Source organism: Protopterus annectens, chromosome 6.part1, assembly GCF_019279795.1.
Source record: "Protopterus annectens isolate FY-2018-M chromosome 6.part1, PAN1.0, whole genome shotgun sequence".
NCBI lineage: Eukaryota > Metazoa > Chordata > Ceratodontiformes > Protopteridae > Protopterus > Protopterus annectens.
The window spans coordinates 323,412,110-323,425,372 of record NC_056738.1 but is presented as its reverse complement, the minus strand read 5'-3'; the positions used below and the strand labels follow the sequence as shown (position 1 = coordinate 323,425,372).

The window sequence follows — 13,263 nt, the reverse complement described above, 5'->3', positions numbered from 1 at the left end:
TATTAAAATGCTAATGATTTTTCATCGGGGTCTGTTATTAGTTATAAGAATGTAGCTAGTAACACGTTATTGCATTATTCAAGTATGCATCCAACTTATGTAAAACACAAAAGTGTGAAAGGTCAAATAGGTTAAAAAGACTGATCACTAACTTAACAGTTTTAGGTTTGTGGGAGAACTGCATGAAAGGTTTGAAAAAAAGGGGTTATCCCATGACTATTATAATGAACATACTACAAAGTGAAACAATTACAAAAAAATTATTTCACTGTTACATATTTTGTACCATGTGATTTTAATGGAGATAGGGAGGGAGACATTTTAGACAGTTTAAATGGCAGATACTATTTAATGCCCACAACACCCCCATGGGGGTTAAAATGTGAATTAGGAACCTCGGCACAGTAAAAAATCTAATACAATCATTAGCGGGACAGAGGCGCTTGTTGTATGTAACCGAAAAAACCGAAAAAAAGACAAAAACAAAAAACACACAGGGGACTTCACTATGAAAAATGTAAATGAATAAATAAGAAATTTTACATTTTGTTGTATTTTTATATTTATAACTATTACATGTATATACATTTTTTAATTGTTTATGTTTTTTAAAATGTTTATTAGTGAAATTGATGGGTTGTTTTTATTGGATAACTGATTCAGGTACTTCAATATATATATTGGTGTTAGTCTGTGTAACAGCTATTGTGATGAACCTTGTGATGAAATATTTTGTGAATGCTTGAAAGTCCTATATTTTTTTTTTTTACCTTTTTAGACCAAGAGAGTTTTGAGGCACAGACTGGTGGTTGATTCGAAGGTTATGGATGATGGAATATTATATTCTCTTGGATATTATTTATTATGTTAGTTGTGGCACTGTAGATAAATTAACCTTATGACTCAAAATGGAAATTATGACAAAAAATGGAAACAAAAAAGTAAATAATAAATATACCACAACCAGTCATAAACAAATAGTCCCTAATGGTTGTATCTGGTTATTAAAGGGTTTTTTGCATAAAGGGTTTTTTTACACTCCCTTCTCATATTTCCCATATTCCTATTTAAAATTTCATCATTCATTCAACAGTTCATTGTCTATTTCAATTATTATTTAACATAATTTCTTCTTTCATATTCAGCAACATAGGGACTAACATTGAATGAAAACTTAAAACTAGCAAAACAAACAAAACAATTTAATTTAATTTAATTTATTACATGGTACTGATATACATATTTTGATAAATATAGAATTTTAATACAAATCAAAATTTTTGAATAAAATTTAATTTTAATATTTGAGATAGAAAAAATTTATTAATAGATAAATAATTTAGATAAATAAGATAAATAACCTTTCCCAATTTAAATAAAATAAATATAAATATCTCAATAAATATCAATAATAATTTAAATAAATTGTCCAAATTTCAATAAATTGAATATTTTTTTTAATAATTTTTTCACAATTATTGACATTATTTAAGAGAAATTCTTAATAATGAAGAATAATAAAGAATACTCAAGAAAATAAACAAAAAAAATACAAAAAAATTATACATGAAATTCTTTCACACAAATTCAAAATAACAGACTTTCTTTGTCTGACAAAACAAATTTAATGTTATAAATTGTATTAATGAAATGAAATGCTGAAAAACAGAATTAAAACTGGATAACTGGGCGATATGGCATATGAATCTGGTTGAATATGCATAAAAATATGAAGAATACTTCCAATTCCAGATTATGGTCAAGATTTCAAAATATTTCATTATTTCCAATTTTTATTTTTATTTCTAAAGTTTGAGTTAATTCTATGTTCCAACTCTTTCCTCCTTTTCCAAACCTTATAAGCCTCAAAACTAAAAAAGTATTTCTTAAAATCTAAAATTTAGTATTGAAAAAAAAATGTTTGCAGTATTGAACTGCAGACTCAAAGTAAAAAACTTAATGTTGAACACTCTAATGTAAATTTAGAACTTTAAAAGTTAATTTGTAGCTAAAATATTGAATTGCTGTTGATATGTATAACTCAATAATGATGTATTACAGATATGCATGTATATAGAATTGATGTTGTGTTATGTATTTAAAATGGTTATGTGTTGAAGAGCAACTTTATAACATGAAATACTGAAATGTCGAATTTCAGTATCTCAAAGCTATAAAGTCGAATGTTAAAATAGCTAACGTTCATAATCCTTGAATTTGACGTATGTCGAAAATATGTCAATTGTGGTTATGAAGTTGCCATGTAATGTCCGGGTTTGTGTTTTGTTGGTGTGCGGTGCCGTGTTTGGATGTAGGTGTTATGTCAGGTAAGTGAGTGTTTTGTAAGGGTTTTGAGTGGGAGTTGGAGTGTGTGTGTGAGGGAGTGGAGAATGTGCGTGTGTGAGTGAGCTTTTGTGTTGTGTTTGTGCGATCTCGGAGTTAGTATATATAAGTAGGGGGGGTGTGGGGGCTTGTCCCCCTGCTTATGTGTGTGTGAGTTGTGTATGTGTGTTGTTTATTTGTTTATGTTGTGATGTGGGTGTTGTGTTGTATGTTTAGTGTACTGCGTGCGGTGTTTCGCGGTTTTTGTTTGTCGGTGTTTTGTGGATTCGGTTTTATAGTCTCGAGATACTGAAATTCGATATTTCAGCATTTTGAGGTTATAATGTGAATCCATATATATATATATATATATATATATATATATATATATATATATACACACACACACACACACATATATATATATATATATATATATATATATATAGAGAGAGAGAAAGAGAGAGGTGTGTGTGTGTGTGTGTGTGTGTGTGTGTGTGTGTGTGTGTGTGTGTGTGTGTATATATATATATATATATATATATATATATATATATATATTCACTTTAGATTATCGAATTACCAAAAACTCGATCAAGTTTTTGGAAACACGAAAATCTAAAGTGAAAAAAAAAAAAAAACAACACACACACAAAACATTAAAACAACGTTTCTGCAGGGGAGGCAAGGCCCCTACACCCCCACACCCCCCTACTTAAATATACCAACTCCGAGACTGCACTACAGCGAAGAAAAGGGAATTCTCCTGTTCTGCACTGTATGCAGAAGTACAGAATGGGAGGTTTCCCATGTCCTTGCTGTAGTGCGATCTCAGAGTTCGTATATGTAAGTAGGAGATGATGTGGGGGGTGCAGGGGGGGCTTTCCCCCCTGCAGAAACATTGTGTTTTTTTTTTTTTTTTTTGCACTTTAGATTTTCGAGTTTCCAAAAACTCGATCATTTGGGTTTCAAGTTTTTGGTAATTCGATAATCCAAAGTGAATCCACATATATATAGATATAGATATAGATACAGATATAGATATATAAACACATGTGAATATGTTCACATGTATACGTATATGTAAACATATAAATATAAAACCATTCACCTCTTTGACATCAACAAATATTCATTCCCTGAAATACAGAATGCAGTTTACAAAGTGTATAAAGATATCTGCGTAAGCATTTCCACTCAAATATTCAAAAGTATCTGGATTTTGGCAAATCTCTTGGCTTAAGGCATAAGTGCATTCATTTTGCTAGGAATATCTGGGGGGTAGCTGTCCCCCCCTATTTTCTGGCTATGTCCAAAGGGATTTTAATCATAAATTGTACAAAGAAATCTCTAAGAAGTTGTGTCAGCTTTACCTCAGAAGAAGGAATGCTAACAATTATCTGTTGCATGTTTTACATATAAGCTTAACAGTTTAAAACCTTTAAATTTAAAGGAGCAGAAGAATACAACTTCTTCCACACTTGTCAAAAGCCTTCTTATCCTCATCACATGGAAAGGGTGTTAGAAGCAGTTGTCTGCTTACCTGAAGCAGTTTAGACAGATACATTACTGCTGTCTGCTATGGGGTTGGAAAACAAATGCTTATTAGTCTGAGGTACCCTGTATTAGTCTGAGGTACCTTGTATAACTCTTCAAACTAACTGAGAGAGGAGTAGGACTATTAGGCAAACTCTCTAATTCAGACAAATATGGGAGGAACAGCTGTAGATTTAGGGATATCCAACTGTGACAAATTATAATAAATTATGTCAAGGGATATGAGCCAAACAACTTAGGCTACTTCAACAGTGATCTATATGTTGAACCTCAGGAGTGACCCCTAGATGTAAAAAAAAATACATTTTATGTGCCATAAGAATTTCATTCTGCTCCCACTGATAAACTTCTTTCAGTCTCAGAAAAACAGATATCTGAAACCATACTTTCATCAGAGTCAAAAAGTTCAGATAGAGAAGAAATTCCAGAGATACAACAATCTCCTGTGATGCATCTTATTATGACTGAAAATCAAAATCAATGTGATGAATTTGTTTCCGTTTCTTGTTTAAAGAGGTAGAGGGCAAGGAAAAAGCACTAATGAACTTCTTAGCAAATCCCTGTAGATCTTTCCTGTGCACAGAGACGGAAATAAGAGAATGGAAGGTTTTCTCACTATACTCACTTTTCTTGGGCAAGACCTTGGAAAATGACCTGCCCTTAGTACTCATACTTGTCTTATATTCAGTTACTCCACCTCAGCTGAATGAAGAACCTTTACATACCCCTTCCCCTGATACCAACAAGAGTGGTTCTCTCCCCTGCCCGACAAGGGCATGCCTACAGCTGCAGAGGACATGGTTATTCTGTTTTTGGTGGCTGTAGGTGCAACACCAAGAGAACTGGGTGAAAAAGATGAGCAGTCTGAAGAACAAAATGTGGCCAGAGCTGAGTCACTATTAGCATCAGAGTCAGATTAGGATCCGGCTTGATTCCCAAAGACTCCCTAAAAACTTTCTTCTTTTTGTAGATATGGGAATATGAAACCAAAAATGCAGGTGGCTGCTCCATAAGTAAGTCGAGAATAAGACCTCAAAAATCAGATAGCTGAGCCTGGATAAGTCAGTGAAAGGTAATGAAGAGAACAAGTGGTACTGAGGTGGGCAAACTACTGAAAGTCCCCCACAAGTACAAGCATTTACACAAACTCCCTTAGTATAATCCAAAAGCAATTTGCTTCTTAGCAACACATGAAAAATAGATATACTGAAAAGTTTTTCCAAACAGGAGACTTCTCTGCCCAGCCTTGAAAGATTACTAGTAGACAAACAGTTTCAAAGGCCCTGCCAAAGAAGCACTCTTCACCAGCAATTTGTGCTCTAAATATACCGAGGATATTTGCATTCTGCCTTAATACAGAGCTCCTCTCAAGCTCCTGACAACAAGAGTGCATGATAGGTGCCGTCAAACTTTGAAAGCTGGCCTATCACAAGAGTTATGACCCAAATAACTTAGGCTACTTCAACAGTGATCTATATGTTGAACATCAGGAGTGACCCCTAGATGTTAAAAAAACTACATGTTCTATGTGCTGGTTGAAATATGATGGAGGACATATGTTTATTGATCCTTTAGGTGTGTGCCAAAGAACATTACTTTTATCTTTCCCCCCATAAATTAAGTCAGAGAGATCAGTTTTTATTTTATTTTTTAAACACACACTGTTTAGCACATCTTTAATAAAGCGTATGACAAAGCATGGTACATCCATCATTTAACACAACTGATGCCATAAAAAATTGAAAAAAGCATATGACAAAGCACATATAGAAGGGAATCTCATACCATCTACGTCTGCAGCTTTGTAGGGTCTATATTATTTCTTCGACAGCTTAGGTTGTCGAATGCTTAATGATCAACACCGAAACGTCAAAGTTTCAAAATCGCAAATGGCCATATAAGCTAATTCTTTCCTCAGGAAAAAATTTGCTAGGCCATCCGGAAATAAAATTAACTTTTCAACCTTAATATAGTGGAGGGCTTCGCCCACCACACCCCCTAACTAAATATACCAACTCCAAGATCGCTCTACACTGGGGAAAGGGCACCTCCCCGATACTGGCCAAGCAAATTCTTTCCCGAGAAAAGAATTCACTTATATGGCCATTCGCAATTTTGAAACTTCGACGCTTACCTGTCGATCACTGAGCATTCGACAACCTAAGCTGTCGAAGAAATAATATAGACCCGCTCTGTAGGCAGAGACCAAGAACTAGTGTTTAATGGAAAAATAACACCAAAAGAAGTCTATCCAGGGTACAATAATCCTCCCTGAAGACCATCTCAATGCCAAGTCCATCTTGAACAGCCCATCTTCAAGCCACCCTTCTTTATCTGCCATATCTTTCCTTTTCAACTTCAACTCCCTACTTACCTTTTCAGATAGTGTGGTGTGTCTAAAAATCGGTTACCTATCAAAACATCTACTCTTCATAACATCTAAACTCAAAACATCAAGACCATAACATCTAAACTTCAAAACATCTAAAACTCATAACATCAAATCTCAAAACATTGAAAACTACAAAGCAACTATAAATAACATCCCACACACTGGGGGCAAGTCTCCCTGCACCCCCACCCCCCCTCCCCGTAAATTAAATATACCAACTCCAAGGTCGCACTACAGTGGGGTTAGGAAATTAACTTTTTCCCCCACTGTAGTGCGACCTTGGAGTTGGTATATTTAATTTATGGGGTGGGGGGGTGCAGGGTGGCTTGCCTCCTGCATAAACATAGTAAAAACTCTGTGGGATGTTATTTATACTTGCTTTGCAGTTTTCAATGTTTTGAGATTCAATGTTATGAGTTTTAGATGTTTTGAAGTTTAGATGTTATGGTCTTGATGTTTTGAGTTTAGATGTTATGAAGAGTAGATGTTTTGATAGGTGATTACTCTTGTTTGTCTTGTCTGTGATACTGTACATGCACAACCAGTTGCCTTTGTCTTTCATCATACTCTAATTCCTCAATTTCATTCACCATTTTGGTTATATGCCTGGATCTTCACTAATGTCCCGCAAAACTATGCAAAACAAAACAGGTCACAGCACTGAACTGTATGAAACTGTAATGTTTCATAGATTCTCTGTCACCACCTACTACTCCCTTTTCCAGTCAGCCAGACAGCTTCATATCCATGTTATCATGTTTGGCCCAACCTCATCACCTTTAACTTCATCTTCAAATTCTCCCTCTTTTTTAAATGAATTTTTGCTCCCCTGACAGTTGATAATCAGGTGTTCCTGGTGCTCCTCCTCAATCTCAGGTCCTCATTACCAGAATTCCCCCACAATGTAAAATGATATTAGGGGCCAGAAAGGAAACCAATGCATCCCAGTAGAGAATTATTTATTTATTTATTTTTGCTTGATTGCATGCTCCTTCCCCTAATGCCACTATCATACATGTGATGTATCATGATTTCAATCATGGAATTCCACAAATGTCTGCCAGTGTATCGCCAATAAAAAACACAGATGTCTGTCACTGCGCTCCCATTATAACTGATGGGTGCTGTACCCACCCTGGTTTTCACTGTGGTTTGAGCACTAACCAGGTCATGTTCCCTGGGATATATGAGCCAGAGTCATGCGATACACAATGTAAAAGACCTTGCAGAAATCCAAATATGTACTTCACTCACAGTGCTTTCTTTGTTATCCACTGTGGTGGCTTACTATGTTCTAATTGGAAATTGCATACTGTTAAATTCAGCTTCACAAATATGGCAGCTCAGTGGATTAAGGCCATGAACTGTTAAAGAATTCATGTAGCCCATTGTTTGATTCTCTTAGCCTCCATTAGCCTCCTATGCGACACTGACTATGCCACTTAATCAGAGACTGCTCCTGGGGCACCACTGAAACGGGGTGCTTGTGTCCAGTGGGCTTCCCTACTTAAATAAATAAAATATAAAATCTATAATTACTTCTGGCCTTCAAATATTATTGTATAGAAAATGCCTTAAGGATAAAAATATCATAAAGTTTTAGGTTAATATGGTACCGGTTAAAAAAGAATAAAATGTATACCTTACCTCCTAAGACTTCTTCTTTTGTTGAGTCAATAGCATTAAAAAAAGGCAGTGGCACTCCCTGTAAAATAAAAACAAGTGACATTATAATGTATGTAATCTGATAAGAAAAAATATGTTTTGTCTAACATCGAAAAACATTCCCTGAAATAACTACTTAAGAAACAAGTTATAGCACTTTTTGTAGGATGCAGTCCTCATTATTATGTTTTCCAAAAACCAAAGTGGATTCAGTCCTTAATTTCATGGTGAAACTTGATGAAAAAGAAGTTATGTACTCACCATAATGTTCCATGTGAGTTGTTTATCTTGCCTTTATTCTCACTGATGGGTTTGGAGACGATCCTCGGCTCTGACACGGCCTATAGCAAAGCTCAAGGTTTGCCAGTAGCTCGAGACCAAGCCCCTTATCCCATGATGCACTGCTGGAATTACCTCAGATCTTGTTTGCTGCGTGTATATATACCCCTGTAAGGGGAGCACTCCCCAAGAAGGAAGAAGAAGTATTGAACAACCAGGATGATACTAGCCTCTAGGTCAACTGTCAGCCAGGAGGGGGATGGAGGGAGGGACGTGATAAACAACTCACATGGAACGTTATGGTGAGTACATAACTTCTTTATGTGAAGTTGTTAAATCTCGCCGTTTATTCTCACTGATGGGCAGCATCCCTAGCACCTGCAATCCTGGGTGGCTCACGGGAGTACATTTTTCAGGACCGTGGAACCAAAAGAAGACTGTCCCTGGAAGCCTTATCTACTTTGTAATGAGTGATAAAGGTATGAGGCTTAGACCAAGTGGCTGCAGCACAAATGTTGTCAAGGGGCAATTTAGCTTGAAAAGCAGAAGACGTAGAAATGTCTCTGGCTGAATGAGCCTTTGCTTTGTGTGGCAAAGTTATGTTAGCATTTGCATGAACAAATGAGATACAATCCGATAACCATTTTGAAAGGGTTGTCTTAGCCACTGGTCTACCTTTTCTGGCCTCTGAAAAGGATACAAAGAGTTGATCTGATTTTCTAATATCCTTAGTTCTAGCAAGATAAAATCTGAGCTGTCTATGTACGTCAAGTTTGCGCAGCATGTATTCCAATTTGTTGGAATAGCTGGGAAAAAAGACTGGCAACTCAATCGCCTGATTGATATTTGACTCGGAATAGACTTTAGGCAAAAAGGAGGGGTTTGTTCTGAGAGATACTCTATCAGCATGGAAAATCATGTAAGGAGGTCTGATAGATAATGCTTGAAGTTCTGACACTCAGAGGCAGAAGTAATGGCCACTAGAAAAATAGTTTTCCAGGGCAAAAATTTGAGATCACAAGATGATGCTGGTTCGAAGGGGGGAAGAATTATCTGAGACAGCATAAAATTCAAATTCCAGGGAGAATAAGGGATTTTGACAGGAGGTCTCATGTGAAAAACACCTTTAAGAAAAACCTTAGATAACTTGTGGGCCATAACATTTAACATAATATTTAACCCATCGAATCCAAGGTGGATCGGATCCTGTCTGGTCTGCTGGGACGGGCTGGATGACTCTTTTTAAGAGCAACTTGTTGATCTCCACAGCTGCCTGATCCCTGTGATTGGGTGGAACATCTGGGATCTTTTTGGGAACAAACTGTGGAAGGGAAAAGGGTATGATATAGCCTCTGGTAACAACTCTTTATACCCACTTGTATTGGGTGATATTTAGCCAGGCTTCTGAATACAAAGAGATTCAACCCCCGACTGGCCCCAGAGAGACACAGTTGGGCCGCACATCAGGAGCCCTGATAATGCCGCCCTCGAAAGGAATCAAGGCCTTGCTGGTATTGCGGACCACCTCTGCCTCTAGGGCGACGTCTACAATATCCTCCTCCTCTGCCTCTGAAGGAGGATTCACTCTGTGTGTCCAGAAAGACCCTCTGGGACTTTTTGAACCACATTTTACCTCCCCTTTGGGGTATGGTCGAGAGGGAACGGTAAAATGGACTCCCACGGCAGAGAGTCTTTCCTTCCTGCTCTCACCGAGTAAGTGTTTCTTTCGCCTTGGGACCAAACAAAGAGGAACCATCAAATGGGGCGTTGGTGAAGGTGGACTTGAACGGTTCCGCAAAATTACACAGGCGCATCCAGGAGTGGCACCTAAGGGCAACTCCTGAACCCTCTGCTCTGCTCACTCCGTCAGCTGCATGGGAGATAAGCCGCATGGAGGAGTAAACGACAGAATTTAGGGTGGACAGCTGAGCAGAGATCCTATCAGGGACTCCCTCAGGACAAGCACCCTGTATAGAATCTCCTAACTCCTTGAGGAGATCCCTCTGCAACCTCGTGAAGTGAGTAAGATAGTTCAGAGATCGAAGTGTAAATGCCACTGAACTAAATACATGCTTCCCAAATCTGTCCATCTGTCGAGACTCCCTGTTTGGTGGATGAACAGAGGAAGAAGTCTCTGCCAACTCCTTCTTCGTGGCCGCCACCACCACCATGGCATCTATGGGAACGCCCTTAGACAAGAACTTTTTTCCAGGAAGGGCAGACAGAAACTTATTTGGTCTCCTGGGGACTGGCTCCATGGCATCGGGAATATCCCATACCTTCCAACTAACCAGATCCATTAGTTCATCGAAAGGTGGAGAGACCAAAGAGACAGAGGGTTGAGACTCAAAAGCCTTCAGGTACACCAATTCCTCATCAGAAAGGTTGACAGTGGGCCAGTCGCACCTCTGTTTAAGGATCTCCAGGATGTCGAAAAAGAAGACATCATCAGAGGACGACTTGGGGGACCCTTCTGACTCCTCGTGGTCAGTGTCTTATGCCAGAGACTCATCCGGGGAGTCAGTATGCTTCCTCTTGCATACCCTCTTCTGGGGGGGGGGGTTCTCCTTGAAGGGACATTCTGGGGAGGCTTCGGAAGAGTGGTGACCACCAGCCGGTGGCTCCTGAGGCTGCGGGTCTCTGCTGTCTCTGGAGAGAGTAGGTACTGAGACTGAAGTGGGTGCCCTGGGGGGAAGAGTGCTTGTACCACTGGCAGGGGATGTAGACTGAGACAGCACGCTCCTCATCACCTCAAAAGCCGACCTCTCCAGCTCTGAAGACCTCCCCCGCTCCGAAGAGGCAAAGGTTGGCACCGGAGCCAGAGCCATCGGCTCCGAGATAGATGCAGGGTCCGAGCTCACCCTGGCGGAAGCACCGATAGGAAGGCTCGGAACCGAAGAAGATTGATTCAAATCCTTCCCATCGGTGCCGACAGAAGAGCTTCTGTCCCTGGACACGACGGACGGAGCAGAGCGTGTCGGAGCCAAGCTCGGCTCCAATGCAGCAGTAAGGGGAGCTGGAACTGAGGGTTCCTCCGCTGGTAACAAGCACTCTGACTCCGAAAGGCCAACAAGGCTCGGAGGAGGAATAACAGACGAGGGCAAAACCGGATCGAGTGGCTCTGGAACAGACTGGGTCGGAGCCAACAAAAATTTAGGCAGTGCAGATGACTTCAGGAGTCTCAGTACTACCCTCTCCACATCTTTTTCCAAAAGGTTCCTGGAAGATCTGGAAGATAACGTGGGGGATCTTGACCGAGGAGGCACTGGAAACTTGTTTAGAAAGGAGACCGGTAGGGATTCTACAGCCCGGCTCCGAGCAGTAGAGTCAACTGCTATTTCCAAAGGTTCAAAAGTCAGCACCGAAGCACCTGTGACTGACTCTGATACAATGGTGCTCTCCTTTGGCTCCGAAGACTGAGGTGTCGAGGATGCAGATTTTGGTAACTTGGAAGGCGGCTCCGAGATACCAGCCGGTACTGGAGAAGGCCTTTTAGAAGCTTTCGGTTTGGATTCAAGATCTGGATTGTGTAGACTTGGAAGAAGCTGATGAACTAGATAAAGCTTCCTCAAAGGTTGGTTTCAGAAGACCCTTGAGTATCAGTTTGTTCCCTCTCTCCTCTAGGAGAGAAAGCATGAGAGAACAAGCATGATTCCTGCAAATGGATGGCTCCCAAGCAGTACACACAGCTACTGTGGCCATCCTTTAACGACATCTTCTGGGAGCATTTCATGCATTTTTTGAACCCAGAGGGTTTATGCTCCTTGCTATCCTTAGACATTGCAGACACACACGCAAAACCAGAGGAGAGATAGGAAGAGAGAGAATAAATGAGGACTAGGTCCTCTAACTAAAACAGGCCTAGCCCTGCAGAAGAGTTACACGAGGACTAGGTCCTCTAAGTTAAACGGGCCTAGCCCGGTGTAAGAGAAACTAGGTCTTCTAACTTAAACAGACCAAGTATTTAACACAGACAGACACAGGTTCAATCACACAGGAACAAATTTGTAACAGCAATCCTATAAATACCACCTTAGCGGATCCCTGCCAAAGACAACAAGTTAACAGTCAACATCGACCAAAAAAGGTCCGAACAGTACAAATAAATCAACAGGAGCCCCTGTTGATTAAGAGTGGAAAAAACGCCAAAACAAACGCTATACCTAGGCAAAAAAAAAAAAAAAAAAAAGTGCAACGGCGCCTAACTAACTGGCACACAGGATACTAAAACTACTACAGTGAAAAAAAGTCCACAAGGACAACTTAGGCAAAGGCCTATAAGATAACACTAAATAACACTAAATATGCAATATCCACTATGAATGTAAAGAATTAAAAGGACTTAGCCAGAGCCAAGAGAAGCACATCCGAACTTGTCGACGCGGCAAACGAGATCTGGGGATTGCACTGGTGCACCATGGGATACCTGCTTAGCCACGAGCCAACCAAAAGTCTAAGAGCTTGTAAATCGTCCGAGTCGGAGCTGAGGATCGGCTCCGAACCCATATGTAAAAATGAAGGTAAGATTGGACTACCCAACATCATTGGTTAATTGATACAAGGTATATGACAATCATTTAATATTTAGAGAAATTTTAGACAGTTTGTAGAAAAATTAAAGGTAAGTTAGTCTAATATAAATAGGAATTGCAATATGAAGTGAGGGAAAACAAGCTAATGGTATATTTAGAGAGAAAATCAGGGAAGAGAATCAGATAGCAGTAATGAAGCAAGTGAAGAAGGGAAAGTAAGGAGGTATGAAGAATGAAAAGGAACCTATCCATATTTATGAATATAGTATATCCTGGTTTTGAGAAGTAAGAAGACAGATATTAGCTAGGAACTCTTTCAAGCATGGGTTTTGAAAGATGGGAGAGAGGGTACAGACCTGATGGATACAGGTAAGGAGTTCCAGGCCTTAACAGCTTTGTACAAGTACAAACAATACCCAGCAGATTTGAGAGGTTTGTAGATGGACAGGATTTCTTGGTCACTGGATCGCAATGACCAACTGGGAACATAGTTGTGTAGAATGTTTTTTAGTGCTG

The 13,263-nt window shown here is 39.2% G+C and overlaps 1 protein-coding gene across 1 annotated transcript in view; it reads right to left on the bottom strand.

The window, feature by feature from the left end:
- Positions 1–13,263, bottom strand: part of POLA2 (DNA polymerase alpha 2, accessory subunit) — a 633,383-nt gene that overhangs the window by 373,536 nt on the left and 246,584 nt on the right. Inside the window, exon 10 of the mRNA XM_044075741.1 lies at positions 7,919–7,976. Within this exon, the coding sequence (XP_043931676.1) occupies positions 7,919–7,976 (58 nt within the window). The remainder of the gene's footprint in view (positions 1–7,918; positions 7,977–13,263) is intronic.